Source organism: Heteronotia binoei, chromosome 12 (genome assembly GCF_032191835.1).
Source record: "Heteronotia binoei isolate CCM8104 ecotype False Entrance Well chromosome 12, APGP_CSIRO_Hbin_v1, whole genome shotgun sequence".
Taxonomy (NCBI): domain Eukaryota; kingdom Metazoa; phylum Chordata; class Lepidosauria; order Squamata; family Gekkonidae; genus Heteronotia; species Heteronotia binoei.
Window position 1 is genome coordinate 39,929,442 of NC_083234.1, and position 14,796 is coordinate 39,944,237.

Here is a 14,796-nt window from a genome sequence, read left to right on the forward strand (position 1 = left end):
GCGGCTTCCAACAATTGATTACTATGGCGTTCCTGCTATTATACGTGCTAATTAGAGAAAGCTAGGAATACTTTGGGCACTACTGGATCTGGGAAATTGTACAACACTTAAAAGAATGGTCCCCGGAAGAAGGATCTGAGATCCAAAACGGCTTGCAAAGCGGACTGGTTCTTTGTTGGACCGCCTACTTTTAACACTGGACTGAATGTTATTTAGTGACTTTCAGCCACATAAGGACAGTAGGAGCATTGAGTAACGTATGAGGTTTTAACTTGGTGGTATGTACTGATATTATTCATTTTGTATTTTGATACTTATTATTCACAAGTTAAAATTGCATTTTACACGGAGAGTTTTTTCTTTCTGCTGTGGCTTAACAAGGAATCAGGTTCTTGATAAAGCAGCTTGAGCAGGGGTCTTTCACATCGCCTACTGCCAGATCCTTTAACCGGAAAGGTGGAGGATTGAGCTTGGAAACATTTCAAAGCTCTCAGTAGAATATTCCAAAACTATCAAAAGTTGTTGGGGGCATCCAAGAATCCTCCACATCCCTAGAGAACTGGCAGAATCACCTGGGCTTGAATTTCTCTTATACAATCTCTTTTGACAAAAGACCACTTATGGGTTTTAAGGGAAACAATTAGTTGCATTTATCAGCTAAACACAATGGAGTCCCAATTACCTGCTTCCTTTCCAGAGTTATTGTGACAATCAAAGGCTGCAATTACTATCAGCATGTGAGAGACATAGACGGCCTCCTGTGAAGAAGGGGTTCATATAAAAGCACTGTGGTGAAATCCCACAGTCACCAGAAAACTCTCATTCTGTTCATTTCTCCTATCAGTGAACCAGGTAATGTACTCAAATGTATTGTATCTTTCACATTCAGTATTGTTTGAGAGGTTTCTATGCTTTTTTGTTCATTTGTTTTGGATAAGTTTCCCCCCTTTTCATCATTTGCAGGCTAAAGAAGATGGGGAGGCTGTTCACAAGCTTCCTTCTGCTGCTCATATGTGGGGCAATTGGGTTTGCACAGCATTGGTCATATGGCCTGCAACCTGGAGGGAAAAGGGATGCTGAAAACCTGATAGAATCTTTCCAAGAGGTAAACTTGCTGGGTCTGCAAAAAGTCATCATGGAACCCAGTCAAACATTCTCTTTGTGCATGAACCCCCAATTATGATACCCAGACCCAAAGTTAAATTGCATTAGTTGCTCAGCTCTATGCCCCCACCGGGTGACTAGGATACCTAGAATTTTGTCTCCTTAGTCCCCCACCCGCCATTTTTATCCTTGAATTTCACTTCAAGTTATGCATTACCATTTTGTGTAGGAGCCAAAGTTAGTTAGTGAGTCATATCCGAATCCCAGTGCCAGGAGGCAACATCAGGGGAAGATCTTGGCCTCCGTACCCTGTTTGGCTCTCTAGAGACACTGGTTGGCCTCATTGTGAAACAGGATGCTGGACTAGTAGATGGACCACTGGTCTAATCCATCAGAGCTCTCCTTATGTACAAAGCTTGGCATAGTGGTAGTTCAAATCCCCATTCAGCCACAATGATCACTGGGTGACTCTTGGCCGGTCACTCCCTATCAGCCCAACCTCCCTCACAGGGCGGCTGGAGGTTAGAAGCAGGAGGGGAGCATCAGCTATGCTAGTCTGAGTTCCTTGGAGTAAGGATGTGAGACAAATGTGACTGATATATGAAATACATTTTCCATTGTATAGATGGCAAATGAGATGGACAAACTGGGGGAGCTGCAGCATTTTGAATGCACTGCCGCACATCAGCGCCCCACATTTCGAGGACTTAAAGGAGCCTTAGTAAGTAATATGGGTTTTGAAGCATTTTACTCATTTTTCTCTTAAAAGACAAGTGTTGTATTATTGATACAAATTATGCCAAGGTGTTAAAAAGCAATATCTGTATTTGGGATTCTCAAGGGAGCATCTCCTCCCTTATGTTACTCTCCCTGCACTTTAAGATCCAGTAGTAACAACCTGTTACATGTGCCTATTAGTTCAAAGTGTTGGTCTGAATTTTGAGTCTGTTGACCTTTAAGACCAACAAAGGTTTGTTCAAGGTATGCACACAAAAGCTCAAACCTTGAACAAACTTAAAGGTGCTACTGGACTCAAAATTGTTCATGTGTCTGTTAGCGTACAACAAGGTGGGGGTGCAAGGTCTTGTGGGGGCCATCTCATTTTCCCTTCATTACCAGGGCTTTTGGGGTAGAAAAAGCCCAGCAGGAACTTATTTGCTTATTTGCATGCTGATGCCAAGCCAGCTGGAACTGTGTTCCTGTGCGTTCCTGCTTTTTTAAAAAGCCCTGTTCACCACTATTTCCTTCAAGCCTTTTTCGGCTGCCCCTTTTTTGCTTCCTTTCTTCTTTCCTTCTCACCCATCCAACCTACCTTTATCTGCCTCCAACATCTTCAGTTTTCTCTCCTGCTTCTCCCCTGAAAGCCTCTCCTTTGGAAAAATTTGTGGCTTCCTCCATGCAGCTGAACCCACAAGGACTTGCAGCAGGCACCTCAATTTCCCCTGTAGCTCCTCCCAACTATTTTTTTTTAATTTTCCTCCTTCTGGCAGCCTTTATATCATTACCTTTTCCTGCTTCCTTCTCACCTGCTCACCAATCAGCCATTATCTCATGGCCCCCCATTAAGTTTTATTTATTATTTATTTATACCCCGCCTTTGTCCACAGCGGGAACCCAAAGTAGCTCACAGCTTTCTCCTCTCCTCCATTTTATGCTCACAACACCCCTGTGATGAGGTTAGACTGAGAATGTGGAACTGGCCCAAGGTCATCCATGGCACAATGGGGATTTTAACTTGGGTCTGCCACATCCTAGTCTGAAATTCTAACCAGAAACTCTAACACTACACAACCTTGGTTTCTGTGAGGTAACAACTGTTGAACAGTAGCAAGCAGCCCATCCTAGGGGAGTCAAACAAGTTGTTTAAACAGGCCATTCCCTTTGACAAAGAATTAATGGACATAAATATGACATCAGAAACCACAACATTCAAAAACCAGTGGGGGAACATTTTAACCTTCCAGGACATTCAGTTGCTGACCTAAAAAGTAGCAGTTATCTTACAAAGGAATTTCAAAGGGAGTTCAGAGAGACTACTGAATTGCAACTGATAACAAAGCTCAAGAAAATGCATCCACCTGGATTGAATTGAGACCTAGCTTTTGTGTCTTATTACCAATGCTGATTTCTTCACACCTACTTCCTCTCTCCATATCACACCTAATTCAATCACATCTACTATTGTCATTTAGAGAGCCAGTTTGGTGTAGTGGTTAAGTGTGCGGACTCTTATCTGGGAGAACCGGGTTTGATTCCCTATTCCTCCACTTGCACCTGCTGGAATGGCCTTGGGTCAGCCATAGCTCTGGCAGAGGTTGTCCTTGAAAGGGCAGCTGCTGTGAGAGCCCTCTCCAGCCCCGCCCACCCCACAGGGTGTCTGTTGTGGGGGAGGAAGGTAAAGGAGATTGTGAGCTGCTCTGAGACTCTTTGGAGTGGAGGGCGGGATATTAATCCAATATCTTCTTCTTCTAATGTCATTTGGCATCTGAAATCATTCTGCTTTCCAATATACAGGACAGATGGACTCACATTCTATCTGTATCTGAAGAAGTGAGCAGTGACTCACAAAAGCTCATAAAAGGTAAAGGTAGTCCCCTATGCAAGCACCAAGTCGTTACGACCCATGGGGTGACGTCACATCATGACGTTTTCTTGGCAGACTTTTTACAAGGTGGTTTGCCATTGCCTTCCCCAACAAAAGCTCATACCCTGCCACAAACTTAGTCTTTAATGTGCTACTGTACTCTTACTAATTTCTACTGCTGCAGACAGACAAAGATGGCTACCCATCTTAATCACCTTGAAAGGCAGATTGGGCTGAAGTCACCCAGTGAGTTTCATAGATGAATAGTGATTTGATCTTGGTTTCTCCAGTCCTGCTCTGACATTCTGAGTATTCTGCTGGTTTTTTAGTTCCCAGTGTTCACCAGTCTCTTGTTACTACACAGATTGGTGCAGGATTCCTCCCTAGTTTTCTGGTATTACTAATCCTTGACAAAATACACTGAATTTTAGTTTGGAGTTTGTTTAATTTGGAGTTTGAATGTTTAATGTAAACAACAAAAAATACTTTATCCTCTAAAATTATACATGTATTGTGCATTACAGGCAAGTCTGATTGATGGGGAGACTGGGCAAAAGAAGATTTAAATCTCCAGAAAGAAATGTACAAAGTTTAGCTACACACTCCAATGTATGCTTTGCGGTATATTGTGAAATGTGCGGGAGTATCTTGAGACTAGAATTTAATTTGAGAAAGGAATCATATTAATGGACTTTCTGTGTCTGTATTAACACTAATAAACATTACCAACATTAACCAATAGTCAATATTTAAGATATGTATACTACACTATCCCCTGGAACTATCCATTGTGGCTTACAACAATGAATGTTGCAAAATGTGTGGCAGGGGATGAGCTTTCATGAGTCACTGCTCACTTCTTCAGATATCTGAAGACTATTTGAAGATATCTGAAGAAGTAGGCAGACTCATGAAAGCTCAAACCTTGCCACAAATTCGATTAGTTTTTAAGGCGCTACTGAACTCTTGCTCTTTTCTACTGCTACAGAAAAACTAACAGGGCTACCTACCTTTATCAACAAAGAATGTTAAAATGTTAAAATCACTTAAAGTACCATCTATAAAACTAGCATATCAGACATACTACAGACCAATCCACAGCAGCATGTTTATCCTTCCTCTAAGGAGTTCAGAGTGGCATATATGGTTTTTCCTTCCCCCATTTTTATCCTCACATCAGCTTTGTAAAGTGAGGCTGAATGTGTCTGACCTAAGAGCCAAAGAAGATGATACTGCATCCCTGAAATAGCTGCATGGATCTTAAAATGGTGTGTCTGAAGGAAGAATCCTTCCCCCCAACAGTGCAGTCCCTAGTAGCTATTCCCCCCCCAAAGGCTCTCAAATGGTACTGCATCCCCATAGCAAGCTTGGGGTCACTAATTGTCTAGTTTGGCCCTCATCTCAGGTCATGCTGGAAAGCTTCATGGCAGAACGAGTATTTGACTCCAGGTCTCTCACATCCTAGTCTGACTTGACTACAGCATACTGGCTCTCAAATAAATGAAAAGTGCCCAAAATATCAAAATATCTTTTGGAAAACCAAAGGTGCTGGTGACCTACTCTGGCAATGGAAATGCAAGTGAGAAGGTCGAACCTGAGTGAATCCTGCTTGGGAACGAACCAGTGAAGAGAGACTGCTAAGAAGCACAACTGGCTCCCAGGTTAATATGGAGACATTCTCTCAGGAAAAAAGTTCCCAGACTATGCTAGGCATTGTCAAAGGCTGTGGCTCAGTGATAGGACATCTGCTTTGCACACAGAAGGTTCTAGATTTAATGCCCAGCATCTCCAGTTAAAAGGATCAAGCAGTAGATGATGTGAAAACACCTCTTCCCAAGACCCTGGAAAGATGCTGCTATTTAGAGTAGCCAGTACTGATAGATTAATGGTCTGGCTCAGCAGAAGGAAGCTCCATGAGTAAAACACAGGAACCTGAAAGTGAACTGGACTTGGACACTAATATGCAATGGCTGAAGTTGTTCTAGGGAAGCTGCTCTGTATTCTGTCTGGCTCACTCTAGTTACAAATGGGCAGCCACATTGTGCACTATTTGAAATTTCTTTTAAGGGCAACTTCATATACAGTAGGCCAGCCTCAAGGTTACAACATGGATCTGCATGATCAGACTGGCAGACTCCAGGAGGTGTGCTAACTAGCAAGCACAATGCAATTGAGGGGAAAGACACTCTTAGGAACAAGGCTGTTGCATTTATATGCATTGTTGTACGTTTTAATAACCCATGTGAATAACCCTATATATATACTGCATAAACAACCTGGAAAATGTGAGTGTGCAGTCTGAAACCTGATCAGCCACTAATCACAGTTCTGGAACAATACTCCCTCTAAGCTGTGGAGTCTTGTGAGCAAAAATTCTATTTTGTGAGCTACCAGCATTAAAGTTGTGAGCTACTGCATAAACTAATTTGCTCTGGGGTCATTTTTCCTGAGCTAAGACAAAAATGTGTGAGCCGGAGGCTTAAAAACCATAAGCTAGCTCACACTAACTCAGCTTGGAGGGAACACCGACCTGGAGGGTGATCACTGATAGCCCTATTATGTTGGCAGGGCTGGCATAGGAAATTCAGCCACTGTACCAGGAAAATGTTGGCAGCTCTACTTCTTTGCAACCAATACCATGTCTTCATGTATTTCCTCTTCATGGGTTACAATCACTCATTGGAACAACACAGGAAAGAATCAACAGCCGTCTGCAGTCCAGCCACTCCATCCTCTTGTCCTTCCCTACTAACGTATCAGGAAGACCACCTGCTGATGGAAGAACTTGCATTATCCATGAGACTGAAAGTCTAATAAAGTTCTAATAAAGGCAGACACTTTAAAATGAAGTATCAGCATTCATAAACATTTTCAAATTCCCCCACCCTCAAAAAATAAAGACTACAGTAAAAAAGTATATAGGCATAATCAAACTTTTAATTTTAATTTACAGTTATAAAAATAAATAAGGCAAGTCAATCTGGTACAACTGAAAATAGCTTTTAACTTAATTTATGGTGAGACAGAAATGGGAAAAAACATTTAACACTCAGTTACCATTACTATGTGCTTTCGATATTTTGGTATTATCTTATTGTTTTGGCCAGCCCTAGACTGTCTAGCACCCCAGGCAAGGCTAACTTCTGGTGCCCCCCACTCCCACATGGATAACATCACGAGTCACAATTTGGCTACCCAGAAGGCTGGCACTCTAGGCAATCACCTAGTTTGCCTAATAGCAGGGCCAGCCCTGATCTTCACATTCTAGAACATCCTTTGAAAGAGGTTCTCCACCTCCAAAAACAACCCTCATGTGAGAATTGCACAGATGCTGTTTGTGGCATAAGTTATTTATTTCATTTATACCCTGCCTTTCTCCTCAAAGAGGACACAAAGTAGCTTACATCATTCTCTGCTCCTTCCTCCATTTTAGTCTCTCAACCTATACACATAATGAATGTCTTTAAGGAATGCAATGAGCTTTGGAATGCAATCAATGTGTCACTCACTGGCTCCACTGTACAGTACAAGAATTCCAATCACATCACAGAATTCCAAGCACAAAGGTATGGCCTTTTTCTTCCCCACCAGATTATCCAACTGCACAATACAGATGGCAACACAAAGACAAAAAGAGATTGGCCACATAGTGGGCTTTCCATTCTACTCAGTCTTTTAGCTTACCTGGTACAATATCAATGCTAAGGGTGCAATTTCTGCCATAGTCCTCATACCCAAGGGGAGGCAAGTGTAGCCTGATGACATCACACTGGTGCAAGAAGTGGTCAAAAGGCTCGGTACCAAAAGCAGGGGTTGCATCACTCCCCCCCTCCAAAGGACGTTTCATCACCTTTAATAGGATTTGTGTTTACCAATGGTCTGGGTTTTTCCTGAATTATACTTCTGCCAGTAGTTTCCTTTGTTTCACCTCATTGTTATTAATCTGAATGATACTGTATCCCATGTGCATTTGCAAAGGTCTCCACTGAATATGCATATTGGAGAACCAGATGAGGTGGGGTGGATGTTGCTTGGCTTACAAGTTTTAGGGAGAATTAAATTCTCATTCAGAATCATATCACTACTGACACAAAGGTATAGTACAAGATACCTAAAGCTTCCATCATGAAAGAATGCAATCTGGGACCCCACACACAACTGAAAGCAAGCTGTGATGGTTCCAGGCAACTGTTATATGTACCTAGAACACTAACTATATAGTAAGGAGTTAGTGTTCTTGCAAATACATATAGCAGTTACCTTGAACCATCACCGCTTGCTTTGGGCTGCATGTGTGGTCCCAGGTTGCAGCACAATGTAATTTGATGGTTGACTGTGCTGACAGACCTGTGTATGCCATTCTGATTCTTCTGTTCTGTGTTATAACACAGCTTCTCTATAGTATTTCTTTAGGCATCCCTGTTGCTAGCTTGCATGTTTGAGACATATAGCACTAACAAGATTTAATGAAATTACCAAATTTCACAGCTCCCATGAAGTCTAAATATGTTATAACCGTGGCCCAATACCTCAGTCAGTTAGATGTTCCTTCTTACAGGAGAGCATTTACCCTGGCTAGATGTGCAGCTATGCCATCAATGATACTAGAAGGGAAATATAAAAAGATCCCATATGCAGAAAGACTCTGCCCGCATACTATAGGTGAAGTGGAATTGCTGGGTCATGTCTTTTTTCACTGTCCTTTTTTGAAGGACTATGAGATAGGATCAGGGGTTGTTTTGTAGAAAAATAGGTGGTGGAGCTCATCCAGGAATTGTTATCCAGTTGCACCTACTATTCAATGGGCAAAGAGGTGGAACTCTCAGAAGGGTTCAGGAGCTGTGCTCCTGTGAGTGCCCACTGAATCTGAGGCCTGGATAGGATTATTTCTTCCCTCTTAGATAGACCAACAGTTTTTGTAGATAGGGCCTGTTTGGAGAAACTTTTAATAGAAAAGAACTCAACTGTCTCCAAGAAAACAGCCAAGTTTTCTCTTCATGTGATAAAATTCTGTAGTAACACAGCCATACATATATAGGGATCCAGATTCTTTTGGCATGAATTTCATGGTTTTAATGTATTAGATGGTATTGCGGATTTGCTATTCTTTATATCCTACATGTTGGAATTTAGTGGGGCTTTCATTTATTTGGGATTGCTGTAACTATATGCAAATGGTTGTTAATAGTCATTGACCATAAATAAACTTATCAACTCAACTCCTTACCTGAAAACAGGGACTTCCACAACAGGCTGTAGATTTTATTTCTTTAGTGCATTTTATCCCATTTCTCTCTGAGGAGCTCAGCATGGTGTACACTGTCTCCTATTCCATCTGAACCACCACCCTTTAAAATAGCTTAGGCTGAGAATGACTACCCAAGGTCACCCAGCAAGCTTCCTGGTATAGTGAAGATTTGAACCTGATTCTAGTCCAACACTTCAATCGCTATATGGGGATAAAAGGACATTATCCACCTTCCCACACCACTGTCCTAGGTGCGGAAGCTTCAATGCAATAAGCACAATTTGGTAGAATACTATATTCTACCAATTCTGGAAGCAAGGAATTGCATATTTCTTGGTGACAAAGAGGCCAGGATAGAAACATCTGCAAGGGAGAAATGGTGCCCACTGATTCAACTCCCCCCCCCCAAAAAAAAAATCTTACTCCTGGATGCTTTCCCCCAATACAGGATTTTGAGACATGTTCACCCAAGGTGTAGGGGGAAAGTAGCTGGGTTATGGAGGAGGTTACAAATAATCATCTCCCTTCTCACTCAACACCTCTCCCCAGAACAGATATAGGGCAGCGGTCAGACCCAGGTTTAAACTTCCACTCAGCCATGAAGCTCACTGGGTGACTTTGGGCCAATTGCTCACTCTCAACCAAACCCACCACACAGGGTTGCTGAGACAGTAAATTGAAACAGGAGACAGGCACACACTCTGACTTGACAACTCTGGGGAAAAGACAGGATAAAAATGCAATAGGTAGGAAGGATATTTTGCAGATTGGCAGTAAAGGCTAGGCTGAGAATCTAGTATTTGCTGCCTCTGAACATGATTATGTCCTGTCCTTACACAACTAGCTGCAGAATGTGCCACATAACTGTACTTGTACCTGACATGTGCCTTGCAATCCATACAAAGGCAAAATGCCATTCAAAAGTTGGTGATGGGATTTTGGTTGAGAAACATATTCAGGACACAGAACTTTATCATATGCACATGTACGTGCAGTCTGGGACAGGGGGAAAAAGGTAGTTAACAATGCCCAGAGGCTTTAAAGTCAAGAAGCATCAATCTACAGGAATTTTAATGCAGAACTGGCAACATCTGCCATGCAACCAGAGAGGGAAATATGGCCAAAATGGCCAGGATAGTTCCCCAAGTTTCCCCCCAGAGGAAGAGAGCAGCACGTAAGACAGTTGCATGCACACTGAAACTGGCACAGATGGAAGCACATGTGATAAGTCTCCTGTGTGACTTTGAAAACATTTACAGCATGGTTTGTGATGTGAATCCAATATGACCCCCCCTAACATAAGCAATCTGTTTTTTGAAGCCACCCAAGCAACAAAGGGAAGACAGTCAGAAAAGAAGCTGCAGAAATGGGCCAGAAAAGAAGCCTTGACCAAACAGGAAGAACTGTGATGAGATTGCCATCTTATGGACTTGAAAGGGTATCAAAATGCAGTGGGGAGGTTGCTTTTGCATCCAGTGTGAAAAGCTACTCCAGCTGTATTTTGTGTACACTCAGAAAAATCAGCTTTGCTCAGAATCATGCTAATATGTGCACATATATTCACTCTACATGTAGCAATTTGGTGATGGGGAGAGCAGGAGGAAAGGGCTGGAGTTAAGATCAGGTGATGTAACAGAATGGGTTCAAATACTCATCAGCCAAGAACAGTGAGTTCCATCATCTCTCAGTGTGGACTTACACTGCAGGACTGCTGTGCCTGCAAGAGGACAAACTCTCATGCAGGCCTCCCTGAACTGAGCTCCTTGGAAGAAGAGTTACATGGCAAATGTAATAAATGGCGAAGAATAGCTGAGAGCAAGGAGAGGAATAAAACAAAGACATGAATGTGGTGATTAGCTAGAATTTTAACAATGGGCAAAAAGACATCAAGGTAACCTGTAGGATGGAAAAATCTTGTGTGCCCAAGTGATTGCCTTGAGTATGCCAAACAAGACTTTTTCATACTTGGATCTATCTTTGTTCAACAGTCAGTTTGAATGACTTCAGATGCTAAAGTTGAGAACCATTACAAAGTGTTTTGGAAAAGGACTGAGTTCAGTAAACTGACAGCCTCTCAGAGCTGAGCACCCCAAATTACTGCTGGTGGTTTTTGAACAAATTAAGGATGGACAAACACAGCCTTCTCTCAACAGGACAAATAATAACACACAACTTTCTCTCAAGTATCATCTGATCTCTACTCAAATCAATCACATCACTGGATACAAAATCTGATTTTCATGCCTGTTTTGAAATTAAAAATCTGAATGGGTTGAACCAGTCTAAACTAGCAATTTCTGGCAATTCCCCCTTCCTCTTGCAGACCCCTCCTCATGCTATTCCTCAAGATCCTCTGTCTTCCAGGAGTAGCATTTTGTGGAAATTAGTGGGCTGCAGTGGAAAGGGGAGATGAGAAAGTTCCATTGTGCCATTGGAAAATTTAGTCTGGATCCAACCTCATATCCAGCTTGGGTGCACCCCAATATTAAATCAGGGGCATACCAAAGATTTCAGGTTTTCACGGCTGGTAACATCATTAGGGTTTGTAGAATCTTTCGGGATCAAGTGCCGTGTTCTACTGGAGAAAGTTTTCCTTCCAGACGTTTCGTTCTCAGCTGCGGAGAACATCTTCAGTGGCGTTGCAGCCGGAGCAGGCGCTCAGACCTTCTTGGCTGCTGTGCAAATGCACAGCAGCCAAGAAGGTCTGAGCACCTGCTCCGGCTGCAACACCACTGAGGATGTTCTCCGCAGCTGAGAATGAAACGTCTGGAAGGAAAACTTTCTCCAGTAGAACACGGCACTTGATCCCGAAAGATTCTACAAACCCTAATCAGGGGCATACCCTCTGCTCTTCCTATCATGGACATTCCAAATTATGATTCTCTCCTTACAATGACTTCCCCCAAACTCCAGTTTGAAAGGCAATAGTGAGATTCCAGGACTGAAACTTGGTGAAAGTCTTCTGATATACTCTTGAGGGTGTGGACATGGGAAGGATCAACACAATCAATAGCTAAGAAGCTCTGACAGAGGATGCCTAAATATATATTGCTGGAAAATAATGGTTTGCTAATCATTTGCATTGGAATTCAAACTTAAAGGCTAAGAATGTAGTTCAACCACCTGGATTACTTTTCAAATATCTCTAAGAGGGCTGAACTCCAAGCTTTTGGTATGAAATGAGGAAATACATAGGCATTATTTTACAAGAGACTTAACAAGAGTCAAAGCAGTACAGATTTAGAAAATGACACAAGGATGTATATTTGAGGGTTACCTAAGAGTTCCATTGGGCATCTTAGTGGTTGCTGGTCTTGGATTTTAGATGTCGGTTTGGGAAGTCAAGCAGCACCATTGTACACAATTTGTCCTCTGAATTATATTCACAATGATAATTACACCTGTACGTCAGTCTTGTAAGGCAAACAGCTATTATGTAAAAATATACATCAAATGAATTTAAGTGGAATGAAGCTGTAGTAGTGTACTTAACCCTGTGTGTGTGTGTGTGTGTGTGTGTGTGCAAAATTCATTTAGCTATAAAACAACTGATGATTCCACAGAAAGAATGATGGTGAGTCTTGAGAAAGAGACATCAAGCTGGTCCAAGCATATGTAATACTGTTCTCCATTGCAGCAACAGATGTCCAGCAAAACCCCTCAGGAATCTTCTGCTGCTGTAAACTGCTGTATACTGATGCTCTTGCCAAAGCCAAGTACCTAGGCACAGAATTTGCTTTCCCTGGTCAGTGGTAGGAGAGGGCCACTGGTTGAAGATGCACATGTATATCTTTCAGGTTAGGCTTCCCAAAGTCAGTGGTTTGGTTTGACACTGGAGCCTAAAGGTAAACAAGGCACTTCTCTGTTGAACAGTCATAGCGAAGTGACCAAGCTTGTAGCATTTATACTAAAAGTCAGCCAATTCAAAGGTGTCTCGCTGCTTGCCTGCCACTCACAAAGGCCAATCTTGCACATCAGATTCCCCTCTGTGCTTTGAGTCTGAGCACAAAAAGGTAATGGTAGCTCACCAGACTGAGCCCAAGACTCGGACCTTGAGGCTGCCAGGTCAAGCCCCAGCCCTTCACCAAAAGTAGCACATCTTCTAAATCTCTGCAGGCTGCTTTTAGGAAACTGCAGTTGGTCTTGTTCTCTGCAGATTTGTGGCTTATGTATTCCAGGTTTCCTTTGCAGGGGGCAGGTATGAATTCTTCATGCAAATCCAATGCAGCAGTATAAAAATAAAGGCCACCTTTTACAGATAATGCTTAACGCTCTTTAGAATACCAGGCTGAGCCTCTATTGTCGGTAGAACAAGGATTCTTCATAGTCTTCTATTTTACTGGCAGCAGGAAAACTTCAAAGGAGTGGAATCACCAGGCTCATGCTACAAAATGTTTTGAGTTAGCCAAATGCTATGCAGCTCTGACGTGAGGAAGACCAGAGTGTTTTAAATGTGCAAACAAGGAAAGCCAGAACCTTGGAAACTGACATGGTTTAAATGACTTACGTATTTTGGCATGGCGTAAAGAACTGGGCAGAGAATGGAGCAGAGGTTGGAATCGTATTGTCCTTCCATCTGGAAGAAAATCACTGGGATATGCATGGCACATATTTACAAACAGGATAGCAGGCTTTTTGTTCAAGGTGCAAGAGGCTGGGGCTGGCATGGAAGTCTCACTGAAGTCCCTGCTCTGAAGAAAGGACACTGGATTTCCTTGCTTTTGGAGGAGGAGGGGGAGGCCTGACTTCCCGCCTGCTGGGTAATGGTGGAGCAACCTAGAATAAGGCAAATACAAATACGCACAATCAATATGGTAAAACCACATCTCTGTACTGGCTTCATTTTGACCTCTAGTTTCTGATTTGCAGGATTAAAATTTGAGTAATTATGGTTGCAGTTTGAATTGATTTAAACAGTTTTTTCATCAACTAAAGAAAGCAGCCTGATTCACTGACCAGTAACTGTTGAGTTAGTCACATTTTCTATTAAAAATGTGTGTGTATTACACACACACACATTTTAACAGAAAAAAACTGCCAACAAAGGCATCGCATCCTGTGATAAATGGAATTCCTCTTCTAAGGTCTGATCCAGGCACATGGTGGAATGAGGTGGAAGAGTGTTGAGGTGGCAGACTGGATTGTACCATTTAAGATTGCAGATGAGGGATGATACTGTTCACAGCTCCTCTACATTAAGGATTCTGTGTAAATGGAAAACCAACATAGCATAAAAAGGATGGGGCTAGCTGGTCCCTTTCTCCTGGGTGTGTTCACTTTTATTTTGCTGTAAGTCTTTACAGGGGTGAAAATTTAAAATCTTGGTTTCCCCATCTAAAGTCTGAAGTGGTACAGCCGATGACACCGCCTCATTCCTGCTGCCTGTGTATATCAGGCCTACTTAAGATGCCATGTGAGGTCTCTCACACGCCATCTGAAAAACCATTTGCTTTGATGTCAGTGTTATGAAATAGTAAATTAATATGATTTTTTCATATGGAGTAAGATTTATTTAACTGGGGACAGCATTTCCATCATCACATTTCATGCTCACAAAAAGATTGTGCATGAGCTTCCCAACAGCAGCTGTTATTTATATATTCATAATATCTCTATGCCTTCTTCTAACATAATACTTTAGGCAGCTCATAATATGATGTCACAAATAAAAACAAAATGATTAATCAAATCCAAGTAAAAACTGCAGTGAAGTCAGGATCAGCAGCATAGCAAATATTTAAAACAGCCAAGAGAATGAGCGGGAAAAGCCCTTCCCGCCCCAACTATTGTTATCTGATGCCAAAGGCACTGGAAAATTTCACCTAGCACCTAAACTCTAAAGATCAGCCAGTAAGTAAAA

The 14,796-nt window shown here is 42.1% G+C and overlaps 2 protein-coding genes across 3 annotated transcripts in view; one reads left to right on the forward strand and one right to left on the reverse strand.

The window, feature by feature from the left end:
* Positions 1-966: 966 nt before the first annotated feature.
* On the forward strand, positions 967-4,360 carry GNRH1 (gonadotropin releasing hormone 1). The gene is made up of 3 exons (XM_060251146.1): positions 967-1,105; positions 1,730-1,825; positions 4,213-4,360. Exons 1-3 carry the CDS (start codon positions 974-976, stop codon positions 4,252-4,254), a joined length of 270 nt encoding a protein of 89 aa, XP_060107129.1. The 5' UTR covers positions 967-973; the 3' UTR covers positions 4,255-4,360.
* Positions 4,361-13,270: 8,910 nt separating this feature from the next.
* DOCK5 (dedicator of cytokinesis 5) overlaps positions 13,271-14,796 on the reverse strand; it is a 181,436-nt gene continuing 179,910 nt past the window's right edge. For both annotated transcript variants that reach the window (XM_060250561.1, XM_060250562.1), the window contains one exon: positions 13,271-13,712. In XM_060250561.1, the coding sequence (XP_060106544.1) occupies positions 13,611-13,712 (102 nt within the window). In that variant the 3' untranslated portion in view covers positions 13,271-13,610. The remainder of the gene's footprint in view (positions 13,713-14,796) is intronic.